Consider the following 13,485-nt stretch of genomic DNA (forward strand, 5'->3'; position numbering starts at 1 on the left):
ACTACGTTACAGCCCCGTACACTTTATAACACAGGAGTACTTTGAAAGAGTGCTGATCTAACCGTTAAAAAAATACACACAGGAAGCTTAGCGCACATGTGGTTCTGACACCGGTCATGAAGAAAACCAAACACAGCTCCTTTGTTTTTCTGTTTCATTAAGTATTTTGATTTTGATGAAGAGCAAACTACAGACGGAGCTAACCGTCTTTCTTTAATTATCTTCTTTTTTAAAGAGATAAGAGTCGAGTGTCATTCAGAGTGAGCCTGCAGAGATGGGTATTGAGTATCGATACCTTAAAAGGGATCAACCGACTCAGTGTCGAAACATCTCCAGTCAAACCAGTACTTCAATCAATACTTTTTGTAAAAAGATCACGTCAAAAAATTATGATTTGTATGGTTTTGCTTGCAGCCAAACACGCAAGCAACACACTGAAGAAAGAAGAGCAGCCTTTTATTTTTCCGTATGTGCCTTCACCCCCTTGTAAGGGCCCGTGTCCACCCAAGTGTTTTTTGCCAGCTGCTCTTCTCAAAATGCCCAGCAGCAGTTTTTTCCGACTGCTTTGGTTGCTATGATGCATTTGTTGAAAGTAGTTCTACCCGACTGTGCTGGCTGTAAACATGTCAACACAGAGTAGCGTCCTCGCTCTGCATGAAGAGAAGGCTGAAGCAGGCGGGTGAGGAAACATCTCGGCGAGTACCGCCAGTTTACTCCAAGAGCTGAGGTTCGACGAAGCCCGGTTGCAGGATAGTAACCGTTGCTATGGTGTGGTGTTTGTCCCGCCCCTCCTCTACTGTGATTGGACAGCTGGGTAAAAAGTGACAGTGACGAGCGCAGCGTTTTTCCCAAAGTTGAAAATTTTTCAACTCTCGGCGACAGGGAAAAATACGCTCAGCGCCTCGTCACGCTGCTGGCATTTTTACCAGCTTATAAAAACGCGGCACTCCCATTGGAATGAATTGTAAAAAGACGCTTTGGTGGACACGGGCCCTGAGTCCATGCTGATTTTAACAGCCGCTCACCTTCGGCTGTTGCAAGTTTCTCACAACAAGCTCGGCTTTCCGTTGGCTTCATCTTCTGGTATCATTTAACACTTCTCTGTACGTTTTTATTTGTTATTTCCGCAGCTCATGTGGTCACTAAACTGTTTCACTCTCATTCAAATAGGCACCAAAAAAACTCCCAAGCCGTCGTCCTTCCTCTGAAGATGACTTAATTAGGATGAGGAGCGATCTGAGGGTTTTTTAAAAAAGAAATACATATCCTTGCTTGTCCATACCAACAAAAAAGGTATCGAATGAAGTGCTCTGTTGGTATCGGTATCACTTTAAGGGTACTGGTTTTGGTGAACTGGTATCGTAAAATTTTAAAAGATACCCAACCCTGTGCAGCAATATCAGCAAGACGATCAGTTTGGGAGGAGCTGAAGTTAGTATAGCAGTCCTCTGTTGTATCAAGACATGACTTCCTTAAATTCAGCGACAGCACTATGAGACAGACATCTAGTGAAGGAGTTTCTGAAGAGTCGAGTGGCCAGCGAGAGCGCTTCCTCTTTTTACTGGAAATCACCGTCTATTCTGGAATCTGATCACGTACAACCGGTCGAGCAAAGGTCAGGGCACCAGAGACCGCAGAGAAACATTAAAATACAAAACTCAGTAAATCAAACCAAACATCTTTCTTACTTAAACTTTGTACTTTTGTAGTTTGGGCTGAGAAGTCAACAATTATCATTCTTTAAGCACAGGCGAATACTTTTACTACAGTCAGTCAGTATCTATGAAGAAGCAGAACCAGGTGCTCCCAGTGCCCTTTTCTTCACATTTACCTCGTTCTCACAACAACATATATATCTGCAATTTTATAAACTCTTCATTTCTTTTGTGGAAAAATGTGTAAAGGAACTAAAGTTGTCAGATAAATGCAGTGCAGCAGAAAGTAGTACAAGTACCTCAAAATGATCCTAAAGTACAGTACTTCAGTAAGAGCGTAGTAACGTTGACAGAAAGACTCACCTGATGTCTGAATGACACAAACACAAGTGTTTCCTGTCCACATGTAAAGGCGTAGTTTAGGCAGAGCAACGTCTTCAGTGTTCAGATTCTGCGTTCAGTATTTTGGGCTGCGACTATTAACGATTATTTTAATTGTCCATTAATCTGGCAAATATTTTCTCATTTAATCGATTAATGAAAAATGATCAGCATTTCCCAAAAACCCGAGACGACGTCCTCAAAAGTCCCAAACAGATTCTGTTTGCTGTCACAGAATCAGAGAACTTGGACGTTTCTTTCTTAGAGAAAGACTCATTGATTAATCGATTACAACAGATGAATTTAATAGTTGACAACTTCTGGATTAATAGATAACTCGTTGTGTCTCTAAACAGCATGTGGGAAGTCAACACTCACCCAGCAGACACACAGGTGGAAGGACAGCCGTCAAGGGTTTGGAAGAACCTGACTAACACCTGGAAAAGACTGAAGGGCCTTGATGCCGAGCACTGCGTGGAGGACCCCGAGTAAAACCTGACATGGAATGAAGAGTTCTAGATAATAACCTGGTCCTGAATAATACTGAGGAGCTGTAAATAATGCTAGGATACAAACTAATACCTGGAAATTGAGAGTAGGAAAATGTTTGGAGGGCTGCAACTAATATCTGGAAGTACCTGAATTGACCATCTGGAAAATATCTGGCATTGTGTGACAGGCAGGAATTAAATGGTGAGACTGAATCCTCCAGGATGCTGACTAATATCTGGAATTGGACAAGATGTAACTAAAATGTGAAGGACGGTCTTGACTAATACCTGGCAGAGGTCTGAGGAGACTCCTTGTTGTTTCTCTTGGTCTCATTTACATCCAGCAGAAAAAAGTCTCACTGAAGCGTTTTAGAAGCAGAGATCTGACTTTTTTCACACCTGACCTTTAATCACATTAAGCTGCTCTTCTTTCTTCTTTGAGCTCTTCAGGATGGAAACCAGTGAAACACTGAAACAGTCACCGTCTCCCCCTGCTGGCTCCAACACCAAACTACAGCCAACATGTTGGTTCCTGATGAGGCCAACAAGATCTTTAAAAAGCGTACAGCCTCGTGATAAAAGAACAAAGGACACAGTGAGACTCTGCTACAGAAATTATTTCCTTGCTAAACTTTATTCTGTATCCTAGTAGTGTTTTGCTAAACATCAGAATGTGCTCCTGTATCGCAGAATGCTTGATGTTCCCATTTTAATCCAGAAAACATTGTATTATCATTTATAAACTGTCTGTCTTAAAAGACGCCACGAGCCGTACAGTTGTGTTGTGTGTTGAAAAAAGTGACAAAGGCCCAAATCCTTAATAAAGCTTTTATTTCTATACACGCAAATGCTCTGGGAACACTGTGCATTGTGTTTCAAATCAAAACATGAAGAAAAAAAATCATCTTATCTTGTCATTACTTCACAGAAAGTGAGGAAAAAGGAATATTAGGCTATTTGAAAAAATAACAGCGTCTCCACATTTCTTTACAAACTCAAACATTGACTGTATAAACTGAAAAATGCTTGAAGATTTAACTTTCCTGTCAGTCACTGAACTAGTATTTAGCTGTATGACCACTGTTTCTCAGGACTGCTTCACATCGGTGTTGCATGGAGTAAACCAACAGTCTGACAAACTGTCTGCGGCCCCTGGACCCAAAAAGAACAATCTTGCTTTCATCAGTCCACAAAATGTTGCGCCATTTCTCTTTAGGCCAGTCAGTGTGTTCTTGGGCAAATTTTAACCTCTCCAACACGTGTCGTTTTTGCAACAACGGGACTAATTGTTACAGTACTCACAGGTAACTTTAGACCTTCTTTGATCTCCCTGGAGCTGATCATTGGCTGAGTCTGAGTCCATTCGAGTGGTGGTTTTCCGTTTTCTTCCACGTCTTTCTGGTTTTGGTTGCCATTTTAAAGCACTTGAGAGATCATTTTAGCTGAGCAGCCATTCATTTTCTGCACTTCTTTATATGTTCTCCCCTCTCCAATCAACTTTTTAATCAAAGTACGCTGTTCTTCTGAACAATGTCTGGAACGACCCATTTTACTCCTATTGTCAGAGAGAAATGCACAACCAGCATGTACAACATTTGCTGCCTCTGTCTTTGAATGAAGGCCACCTGTTGACACCTGTTTTTTCATAGAATGAATGACCTCACAAATTGAGCTCCATACTGCTCTAATTTTGAACACGCCCCTTTCAATTAATGATTCACTTACACCAAATTGGCAGCATGCATTCCATGACTGTTGGTTCTCTATTACTCTACTACACCTACTAGTAAATTATTTGCCATGTAGGAACATCATTTCTATCAAAAACAGTGATTGTTCTGGTTAATGATGTTGGACTGCTATTATTTTGAACACAACTGTATCTATATCAGCCCCGTTCCTCCCGCACTGAAAGAATCCTCCTGAAACACAGAAAATGTACCTGTAAACAGCACAGATTATCTGATCATCTGATCTTCTTCCAGGACGGCGAGCGCTGCAGACCAACAGCTGAAGAACCGTAAAGCTTCAGAGTGCCGGTCTCTTTTACTGGCCTGGTGCAGCTGCACGTTTTGCGCGGATTTTTTCCAGGCCAAAAAGAAAACCCAGCACAGCGCAGGAGCTGGCTTCAGTGAACTAAACAAAGCTTCCAATATCCCTGCTTATTTAACCAATGTGTGCAGTCTGTAGATGATAATGAATCAAACTCATTACACCAGTTCATGAATGCTCCACGACAACTTTAGTCAGAGACGCAACAGAAGAAGCATCAGGACGGCTGAAACACAGACCCACACAATGCTGAACCAGAACCACAGACACCATCATAAGAAACAGTCTGCATTATCATCTCTAATTCCTAATTCTTATCATTTTAAGTTTCAACCAGCAAATATCTCCTTTGATCTTGCTCATGTCGACTGTAAGTGAAACGTAATCTGCGTACGATACGTTGTTGGGGAATTGGGAATTTTTTTTTATATTAAACAGAGTACAGTCTAGACCTGAGCTATAAACTGATACTATAACTATAAAAAAAACAAAAAACGCTATATTGATGTGAAAATGTGTTTCTACAATAACTCATCCTAAATTTTCATGTCTGAGCACCTAAATAACAATTAGATTTTTAAAAATGAGATTTTATAGAAGGTAATGAAATGACAGGGTGGGCTACAAACTAGCGAACCTCAGATGGCTCATTTACAGTAAAAGAAACGCTAATTACTAAACTCTGAAGGTTGGAAAGATTCAGACAGACGTTCAACTAACGTCAAGGTTAGGAAATGATACGGTCCATTTTAGGGGTGTCCATCCATCCATCGTCAACTGGTGTCGACTGGCGACCGGTCGACACCCTCGACCGGTCGCCAGTCCATCGCAGGGCATTTTAGGGGTGTCAGAAATTGTATTTAAAGATTCTTGAATATAAAGCATGAGTACAGGAAATATATTGAAAGAAAGACCCCCTGAACTGTTGTTTTTGGGGGGTCAGACCCCCCCATCCCCCCAGTAATTCAAACCATGCATGTAAATGTGTAAACATGTCAGTATGGACACGCTGCACATCGTACATCAGTTACATTCTCCACCGTTCAATTGTTCAGTTCATTTCACAGAAAGCACCGGTGTGTTCGAGGCTAGATCATATGATCTGTAATCGATCCTTATTTTAAGTAGTATTTTTACTGGTTAAAATAAACAATTTAAAGTTATTCTATTTCGCTTATTAGCTGAGCAAGAGTTTTGTGCAAAAGGATTTAAAGAGCTGTCCCAAATATAGGCACGGTGGGTTGAGTGATTGAAGCAAATAAAAGCCGCGGCTGTTAATTTACGTTTTATGGTAATCATGTTTTCACGTCTCCAGAAGTTTCCTCTTGTAAAGGCGCCATCAAGCGTCCTTAGAGAGTCCCCGTCCTATTACTCATTCACCTGGATCCTCTACGGTCTGTCAGACCAGGTCCTGAAGTTTCACCAGAGTTAAAACGTCAGTGACGTTGATCCTGACTGAATGAAAGAAATGAACAGAAACTTTTTTTAGCACCAAAGTTTAATTTCACAGTGAAGCTGCTGTTTTCTGCACAAAGTTTAAAAATACATCAGTGACGTCATCTTTAATGTTTCTCATGAGAACTGGTTCCACTTTAATGTCATGGAAAACTTTACAGGTAAAAAATAAAAAGTTTAGCTTTGTTTTAAAGCTTAAAAATGTCACAGACTGTTCTGGAGGCTTTAAGGTGAGAAGAAAGAAAAACATGCAGCGCTGCTTAACAACATTTTCAAATTAAAAACAGGAACACTTTCACAATAAAAGCTAAGGTCACTTTAGGTTGAGTTTCCCTTTGAATGAAAAACAGTTTCCCTTTAGTGTTACACACTTTCACCGTTAACGGAAATATTCACAAGATGACTTTCAATCCTTTCTCAGTATTAAGTAAACACTTTGGAATAATGAAAACAGCCTTTTATTTTGAAATGTTTAACATAAAAGAAAAAAAACACAAACAGAAAAAAAACTATATATAGAATAACACTCATGCTAAATATGTGTATGTATAATATATAAATACTACATCCAGGTTTTGAAATGTTCACGTAGTAAATCTCAGTTCAATATTGATTTGTCTTAATTTAGACTTAAGAAAAACTATAATTTTTAAACGCTCTCAGCCTTTCATTATTTTTACTTTATTATTTAAAGTCAGTTTTAAGTTTAATCAACAGTTTGATTAATGTCTTTTTTTATTGTCTCATATTTTTAATTCATCAATTGTTTTTTTCTGTCAAAACTGTTTTTCCATATCAGACTGTAAATGAGTCTTAAATTTAAATTTAAGGTTTGTCTGTTGCTGCTGGAGGTTTAACAAACGTGTCTAATGAAGCTTTAAAACAAAACAAAGCAGAAATTAACCTTTAATAATAATTAAATAACCATAACTGAAAGTTCGTATGGAAGCTTAGAGGAGCCACAGTTTAAAACTATCCATCATGTTGACAATCTTAAAATAACAGGATGAAACCTTAGAAACTGAAATGTCTTGTTTTATCTTGTTGTAATAAAATTTGTAGTAGACAACGAGATACTCCATATTTAAAAGTAAGAAAAAGCAGTGTAAAGACACAAAAACACAAAGAAGAAACTTACAATAATTACTCTAATAAAAAAACTAATTAGTAAACTGATAAAACCCTAAGATTGTAAATAAAGCTACTTATATTTAAAGCAATGAAATAAGGACAGCTGGAAGTGAAACGGGATGAAATGGAGAGTGATTGCAGTGAGGATAAATAATAAGATCATGATGATGTTATATAATAATAATAAATAAGTTTCAAACAGGATCATTACAAAACTTTGGTTTCCTCTAAATAACAAGATTACTGTGCTCTGAATATCGTCACTGGAGATATTACGACGACTAAAAACTTCCTCAGAGGATAATTATCTCGTTTCAGGTGATGATGAATTATCTCTGGATCATTAATCCCAAAGTGGGGTTACAGGATAAACATCTGTATTTATTACTTTTGTAAATTAGTTTTTATTATTATTAGTTTTATTTTAAGAATGTGTTAAATACACAGTCAAGACTGCTGGAGTTAAAGTACCTTTAACAGTACGGCTGCAGTACCATAATAATACTGCAGTATCGCGGTAGGACCAGTAGGAGGGTTCAGGCAGTCGGTCAGTCCGTCGCTCAGGATCCTTTCTGTTTACCTGCACACCTGGAGGACGGCAACAAGCAGAGGAGGAGGAGGAGAAGAAGAAGAAGGAGGAGAGGTTAGACTGCCGGAACCCGACTCAGGTTCCTGGTTCATCAGCCTGAGAAAACTCAACGAGAGGAATGAGTCACAAAACGGCCGTCAACAGAATATAGAGAATCCAGAAGGAACAGCAGTGAACGCACGGACGTTATAAAGCTGCAGCGTTGGACGGGCCCTCACACCGTGGAGCGCGCCGGGGGCCACTGAATAAAAATGGCCGACTTCCTGTTGGGTTTTAGGCCTCGCTCCTGGAACCGTTTTTGCAGGTCTGGACAAGATTCATGTGCCACAAACGTTTCGGGGAAACTTGGAAGGCGGCTAAATAAATACTAAAAGAATCCTTCAATCCCTGATGAACCCACGGAATCTTAGATCTTCTGTCAATACGAGGCCAGAAACATGTGCTTCAAGTTTTCTGGTTGTGTATTCTAGCGTATATTTGTACACAGAAAACTACACAGTGGAGTGCAGTCTGATTCCAGGAAACATCGAGTCAAGCCGCCGCCGGCTGGCGACACTGAAGTGAAGCTGAGCGTTCAGTTAGTACTTTTATTGTGTGGTATTAGTACTTTTACTGCACATTTTACTGCAGAACTTTTACTTTTCACAGAGTACTTTTATTGTGTGGTATTAGTACTTTTACTGCACATTTTACTGCAGAACTTTTACTTTTCAGAGTACTTTTATTGTGTGGTATTAGTACTTTTACTGCACATTTTACTGCAGAACTTTTACTTTTCACAGAGTACTTTTATTGTGTGGTATTAGTACTTTTACTGAAGTAACATTTAAACAGCAGAGACACTCTGAAACACAGGAGGGCTGAATTAAATAGTTTATATTGACATCATTTTGAAAAGTCGCGGTGAGTTTCAGCTGTTCCAATGAAGAAATCAAAATGTGATCGTTACCATTATAACGATTAGGATTATTCGGTAAAGGAGATCAAAAAGCAGCAGTGAAGGTTTTAAATAAGCCACTCCGTCCTGGACTGTACGGTTTATTAAATCTGAAACACGTTTCAGTAAATGTTGCAGGAGCAGAAACCTTCCTGTCGTCTCCAGGGTCAGATGAAAACACTGAGATCTGTTCCAGCTGCTCCATAATCAGAGGGTTAGTTTGAGCTGGAGGAGTTTAGATCGTTAGAAAGGTTTTGCTGAGCTTTGATTAGTGGAGCTTGTTGGGGGTCAAACACAGCTCAGCCTGAGAGACGAAGTCAGGGCAAAGAAATACCCACTGGTGTTTCCATACATTTGTGAGGAAGCCGTTTAGTTGAAGTCAGACTGAAAGAGGAAGTAGCCGCCGCGACGTCACCCTTTGGATTTGAGGACCGCAGTCTTGAAGCAACGAGTTTGGCAGTTTGGCCGTCGCCATCTTGACTTTTTGGAACCAGATGTGACCATATTTGGACGAGGGGGCAGAGCTAGCTAGCTTGGTTAGCAAGGTGCATCTGTAATTCACGTTAACTGTGATATTAGCTGGGATGCTAATTTTGGCTAGCGACAAAATGGCTTAAAACAAAACGTACTTACCGGACTTGTCAATCAGCTTGTAGCCCCGCCCTAAAGCCTCCCCTGCTTCCTGGTCTCTGTTCCTCTAAATGGGACCATAATTTACTAAATGAACATCACGCTGTGTTGAAGAAGACTTGAAACTAGAGACTGAGACCAGAAACTCATCAGGAAAGTGTTTACTGAGGGAATAAATCAGCTGACAAGTAGAGAGAAAAGCTTGGATTGTAACTTCCTGGGGCCCGTCGGGGTATTATTTCAAGAATAAAGCTGAAATATTTTGAGCCGCTGGGGAAACCTGTAACTTCAGATATCCTTATTTCTTCCCCGTTTCTTTACTTTATTCTTAAATTATGACTTTATTCTGTTTCTAATACTGCGTCGTCCTGTGGAAACTGACAAAGGATCCGTCCATAAAATACAGATATTATAATAATAATAATATTATTATTGTTTTCTATGTTCTTCCTACAAATTAAGACAAACTCCAGAGGTTTTGAGTCCATGTCCTTGTTTATATAAAACTTAAAGTATTTACAAATTCAGAGTCATTGGTACAAGTCAACAATCGAGTGCAAACTGACAGACAGATGAACCTGGCCGATCCTCCACACAGGTTCATACAAACACAAATGTCTCGACAGGAAGAGGAAGTTTAAAAGATCCTGGAAGGTTTCTCAGGCATCCTATTGGACGGCTCTCTGGAGGGTCCAATGAGGAAACCGAGTCCTGCTGGATCCTATAAGACTGAAAATCCTTCAGAGTCTTATAAGATGCGACAGGATCACTTTTAAAGTGCCAGCAGGTGGCGCTCCAGGCCGTTTGTGTCAATGACAAAGTGGATTCAACAGAAACCAGAACAAGCTGAAACCAAGAGATTCGTCTTTTTTTAGATTCAATTTGTTTCTGGAAAACTCCGTAAATGAAACAAAACCTTCCAGCCTCATCAGCATCTTCAGTCTTTGTTTTAAACGAGCACTTTTAACGAGATGAAGTTAAAAAATAAAGTCTGATCTCAAGCAGCAACACGATAAATACAGAACGATACGATTTATCAGTAGAATTAATCTCCAGAAAACTAACTTTTTTTTCAAAACCTCCTGGAATTTCAAGATAATTCTCAGACAACGAACTAGTGAGACACAAAACGCCATTCTCTAGAGATGAGATCATCACCATGAGACGTTTTTTATTTTAATCATCATAAGTGATGTTCAGATAACAAACTCTCTCCAGGCTTTTATCCCAAACTGTGCTTCTGGTTCCTGATAATTAATAATAAACACTGAAAGTTTTTTTCAGATAATTATCCGTTAAGTTAACGAGGTATTTTCATTACGTCTCGTTTCTTCTCTCCGGCCTGAGAAAACGACGTGTTGTCCGTGACGAGGTATCGATCGAGGCTGCAGGTTCAGGAAACAGGAAATCGTTTCCGATTAAAATCAACAAGAAATCTAATTCAGATTTTGTTCCAGCTGTCGTCACGGTAACTGTTGAATCCTAAAATCTCAGCAGCAACTTAAAGATAAAGAAACGGCAGCTCTGATTGGCCGTCACCATCGCCTGGAGCCACCTGCTGAGCGTCCTCTCCGTCCTCGTTCACCACCACCCAAAAGAAATCAACTTCCACCTCCGTTAAATAAAATAATTAATATTAATATTTATATTTTCCCCAAACTGTTTTACAAAAACAGAAAATAAAATAAGTTGTTTTCTTTGTTTGAATCAGAAAACATTTTTGATTCTGAAGAAAACAAAAGAAGAAGTTTAGTTTTTTGTCTCCACATCGACCTGAAAACGTTTCTCTGTCCTGAGATCAGTTTCTACAGGAAGTCTGAAATTATTAATCCGTGCGCGTTTCACGCCTGCAAAAAATCTAAACTTCGTGACCCCAGGAAGAAAAATAAAACAGCTGTTTCTCACTTCCTGCTTCGATCTGGAGACAAAAGCAACAATAAACTTTCCTCCTAAAGCGAAGCAGCTGTGGACGCCGCCGCTTCCCGCGTCCTCGACTCTGATTGAGTCGCACGCCGCCAACGCGCGGCAACAGAAACACATTCAGGACGCCGTCTTCAACGCGGCGCCCGCAGCAGGACGCGTGATTATTATGATTCATTCATTAAAAAGCTGCTCCAATCCCAGAGCGCGTTCCCCCCCAGCCCCGCCACACCGTCAGCTGATCCCCCACCGCCCCCCCGGTAAACTGATTGATTTCTATAACAAATAAAAAGGCGCCCAGCTGAATTTAACTGAAATAAAAAGATTCAGCATCGTTTTATTTTGCCGAGTCATTTTCATTGGCCCCCCCCACCCCTGTGGCTCTGCGACCCCCCAGGAGGACCCGCCCCTCAGTTTGAGAACCACTGGTCTGAGGGAACGCCGCTAACGCTAACACAACCGTATGGCTTCTGTACAGATGAAGAAAAGGCACCGACACAAACAACTCGCCCCAAAATGGCCGCCGACATGAAGTCGTTTTCACTGCGCAGCTCGTCCGAAACACTCGAGACGCCGTCTGCCGGCGTCGAGCCGGAGAGGAAGCTGCTCGGCGAAAACATCCGATCGATCAGCAGCCGATAATCAATATGTTACCTACAGTCAGTGTAAGGCGGATCCTCTTAGCTCAGGTAGGAAAGAGATTTAAGGCAGAGAGGGTGAGACCACCAACGCTCCTCCTGCTCCTCCTCCTCCTCCTCTCAGTCTGTGATGTGGACGGCAGGGGGGGGAGATGCGACGCCTCCCTGAGCTCTGAGGAGGAGGGGGAGGGGGAGAGGTTAGTGATGCAGAGTTAAAAGCAAACGTTAGGAGCACCTCCTCTTCCTCCTCCAGGGAAAGGAGCAGAGGAGCAGGAAAGCGAGTCTCTGCTCTCTCATCGCCTCCTACGTTTACTCACAGGAGGAGCAAAAGGAGGCGAGGAGCCTTTAGTGTCTTTAGTTCAGGAGGCGCTGATGGAGAGCAGAGACGTTTCAAAAGAGAGGAGGAAAATAAAGTGTCTCCTCTTTTCTCCAGAGTCTTCAGGAGTTCAGTAGGAGGCGAGGAGAGGGAGGAGGAGGAGGAGGAGGAGGAGGTCTGCAAGAGATCATACAAGGCTGGGGGGAGGGAAGCAGGAGGAGGGGGGAGTGAGGGAGAAACCAGGAGAGGGCGAGAGACCTTTGCAGAGAGCAGGTGAGCGAGCAGCAGGTGACCTTCAGTGACTCTTGTTCTGACCTTTGACCCCGAGAGCAGACAGGAAGTGAGCACCAGGAGACGCCACAGAGAGAAAGCGAGAGAGAGAGTCATTTCACCAGCACTGACTTTGGCAGAAACGCCTCCATCTCGGCGCCTTCGTCCGTCCTCGGCGACGGCGACGATGCCGAGGAAGACGAGGAGGAGCTCGGGGACGAAGAGCCGGCCGCTTTGGGGAGGCTGTACATGTAGACGGCGCCGATGACGAGCCCCGCCCCCGCCGTGAAGAGCAGGTCCACGTGGAAGCCGAATAGGTAAATTGACATCACCGTGGAGACGATGATGGAGAAGGAGGTGGCGAAGCCCTTCAGGATGTTGTCGGCGTACTTCACCACCACCGCCACCAGCAGCCCGCCAAACGCCTGGTTGAAGATGACGCACCACACCATGTCCGTGTAGCCGAACAAGAAGCCACGCTCGGCGATGGCGGCGCCGTCGTTCCACCACAGTCCCAGCATGCCGAGCACCGTGCCGAAGATCCCCAGCTGCACGTTCCTCACCCACACGGACGCCGAGCTGCCCTTCAGGATCTTCTCGAAATAAACGCCGGCGAAGCCCGACGACAGGCAGCTGATCACCACGGCAACCAACCCCACAGTGTAGTTCTGACCGGCGCTATCTGACACCGCCGCCTCCTTCTTCCCCTCCTGCTGCACCTGCAACGACCAATCAGAGTCCATCGATCAGTTCACTGAGCGATCAGGAAGTTAGAATAAGAATCAGTAACACCGAGTGACGGCAGGGGTGAGAGTGACGGCAGGGGGTGAGAGTGACGGCAGGAGTGAGGAGTGACGGCAGGAGTGGGAGTGACGGCAGGGGTGGGAGTGACGGCAGGGGTGGGAGTGACGGCAGGGGTGAGAGTGAGAGTGACGGCAGGAGTGAGAGTGAGAGTGACGGCAGGAGTGAGAGTGACGGCAGGGGTGAGAGTGACGGCAGGGGTGAGAGTGACGGCAGGGG

The 13,485-nt window shown here is 42.6% G+C and overlaps 1 protein-coding gene and 1 long non-coding RNA gene across 7 annotated transcripts in view; both read right to left on the reverse strand.

Moving 5' to 3' along the window:
• Positions 1–2,970, reverse strand: part of LOC123974502 — a 16,364-nt gene extending 13,394 nt beyond the window's left edge. For 2 of the 6 annotated variants that reach the window (XR_006825866.1, XR_006825867.1), the window contains exons 1-2: positions 2,816–2,970; positions 2,415–2,531 (exon numbers count right to left, since the gene is read on the reverse strand). This is a non-coding gene — a long non-coding RNA (uncharacterized LOC123974502). Of the gene's footprint in view, positions 1–2,414; positions 2,532–2,618; positions 2,696–2,815 lie in introns of those variants that run through there. The other 4 variants (XR_006825868.1, XR_006825865.1, XR_006825869.1 and 1 more) reach the window with 3 other exon arrangements.
• An 8,629-nt stretch (positions 2,971–11,599) lies between these two features.
• Positions 11,600–13,187, reverse strand: LOC123975774 (UDP-galactose translocator-like; the record flags this gene model as incomplete). Its single annotated transcript, XM_046057509.1, is given in 2 exon segments — positions 11,600–12,051; positions 12,598–13,187. Coding segments are annotated over 2 exon segments (642 nt in total), but the record flags the coding sequence as incomplete, so codon positions are not given.
• Between the last annotated feature and the right edge of the window lie 298 nt (positions 13,188–13,485).

Source organism: Micropterus dolomieu, linkage group LG08 (genome assembly GCF_021292245.1).
Source record: "Micropterus dolomieu isolate WLL.071019.BEF.003 ecotype Adirondacks linkage group LG08, ASM2129224v1, whole genome shotgun sequence".
Taxonomy (NCBI): Eukaryota; Metazoa; Chordata; class Actinopteri; order Centrarchiformes; family Centrarchidae; genus Micropterus; species Micropterus dolomieu.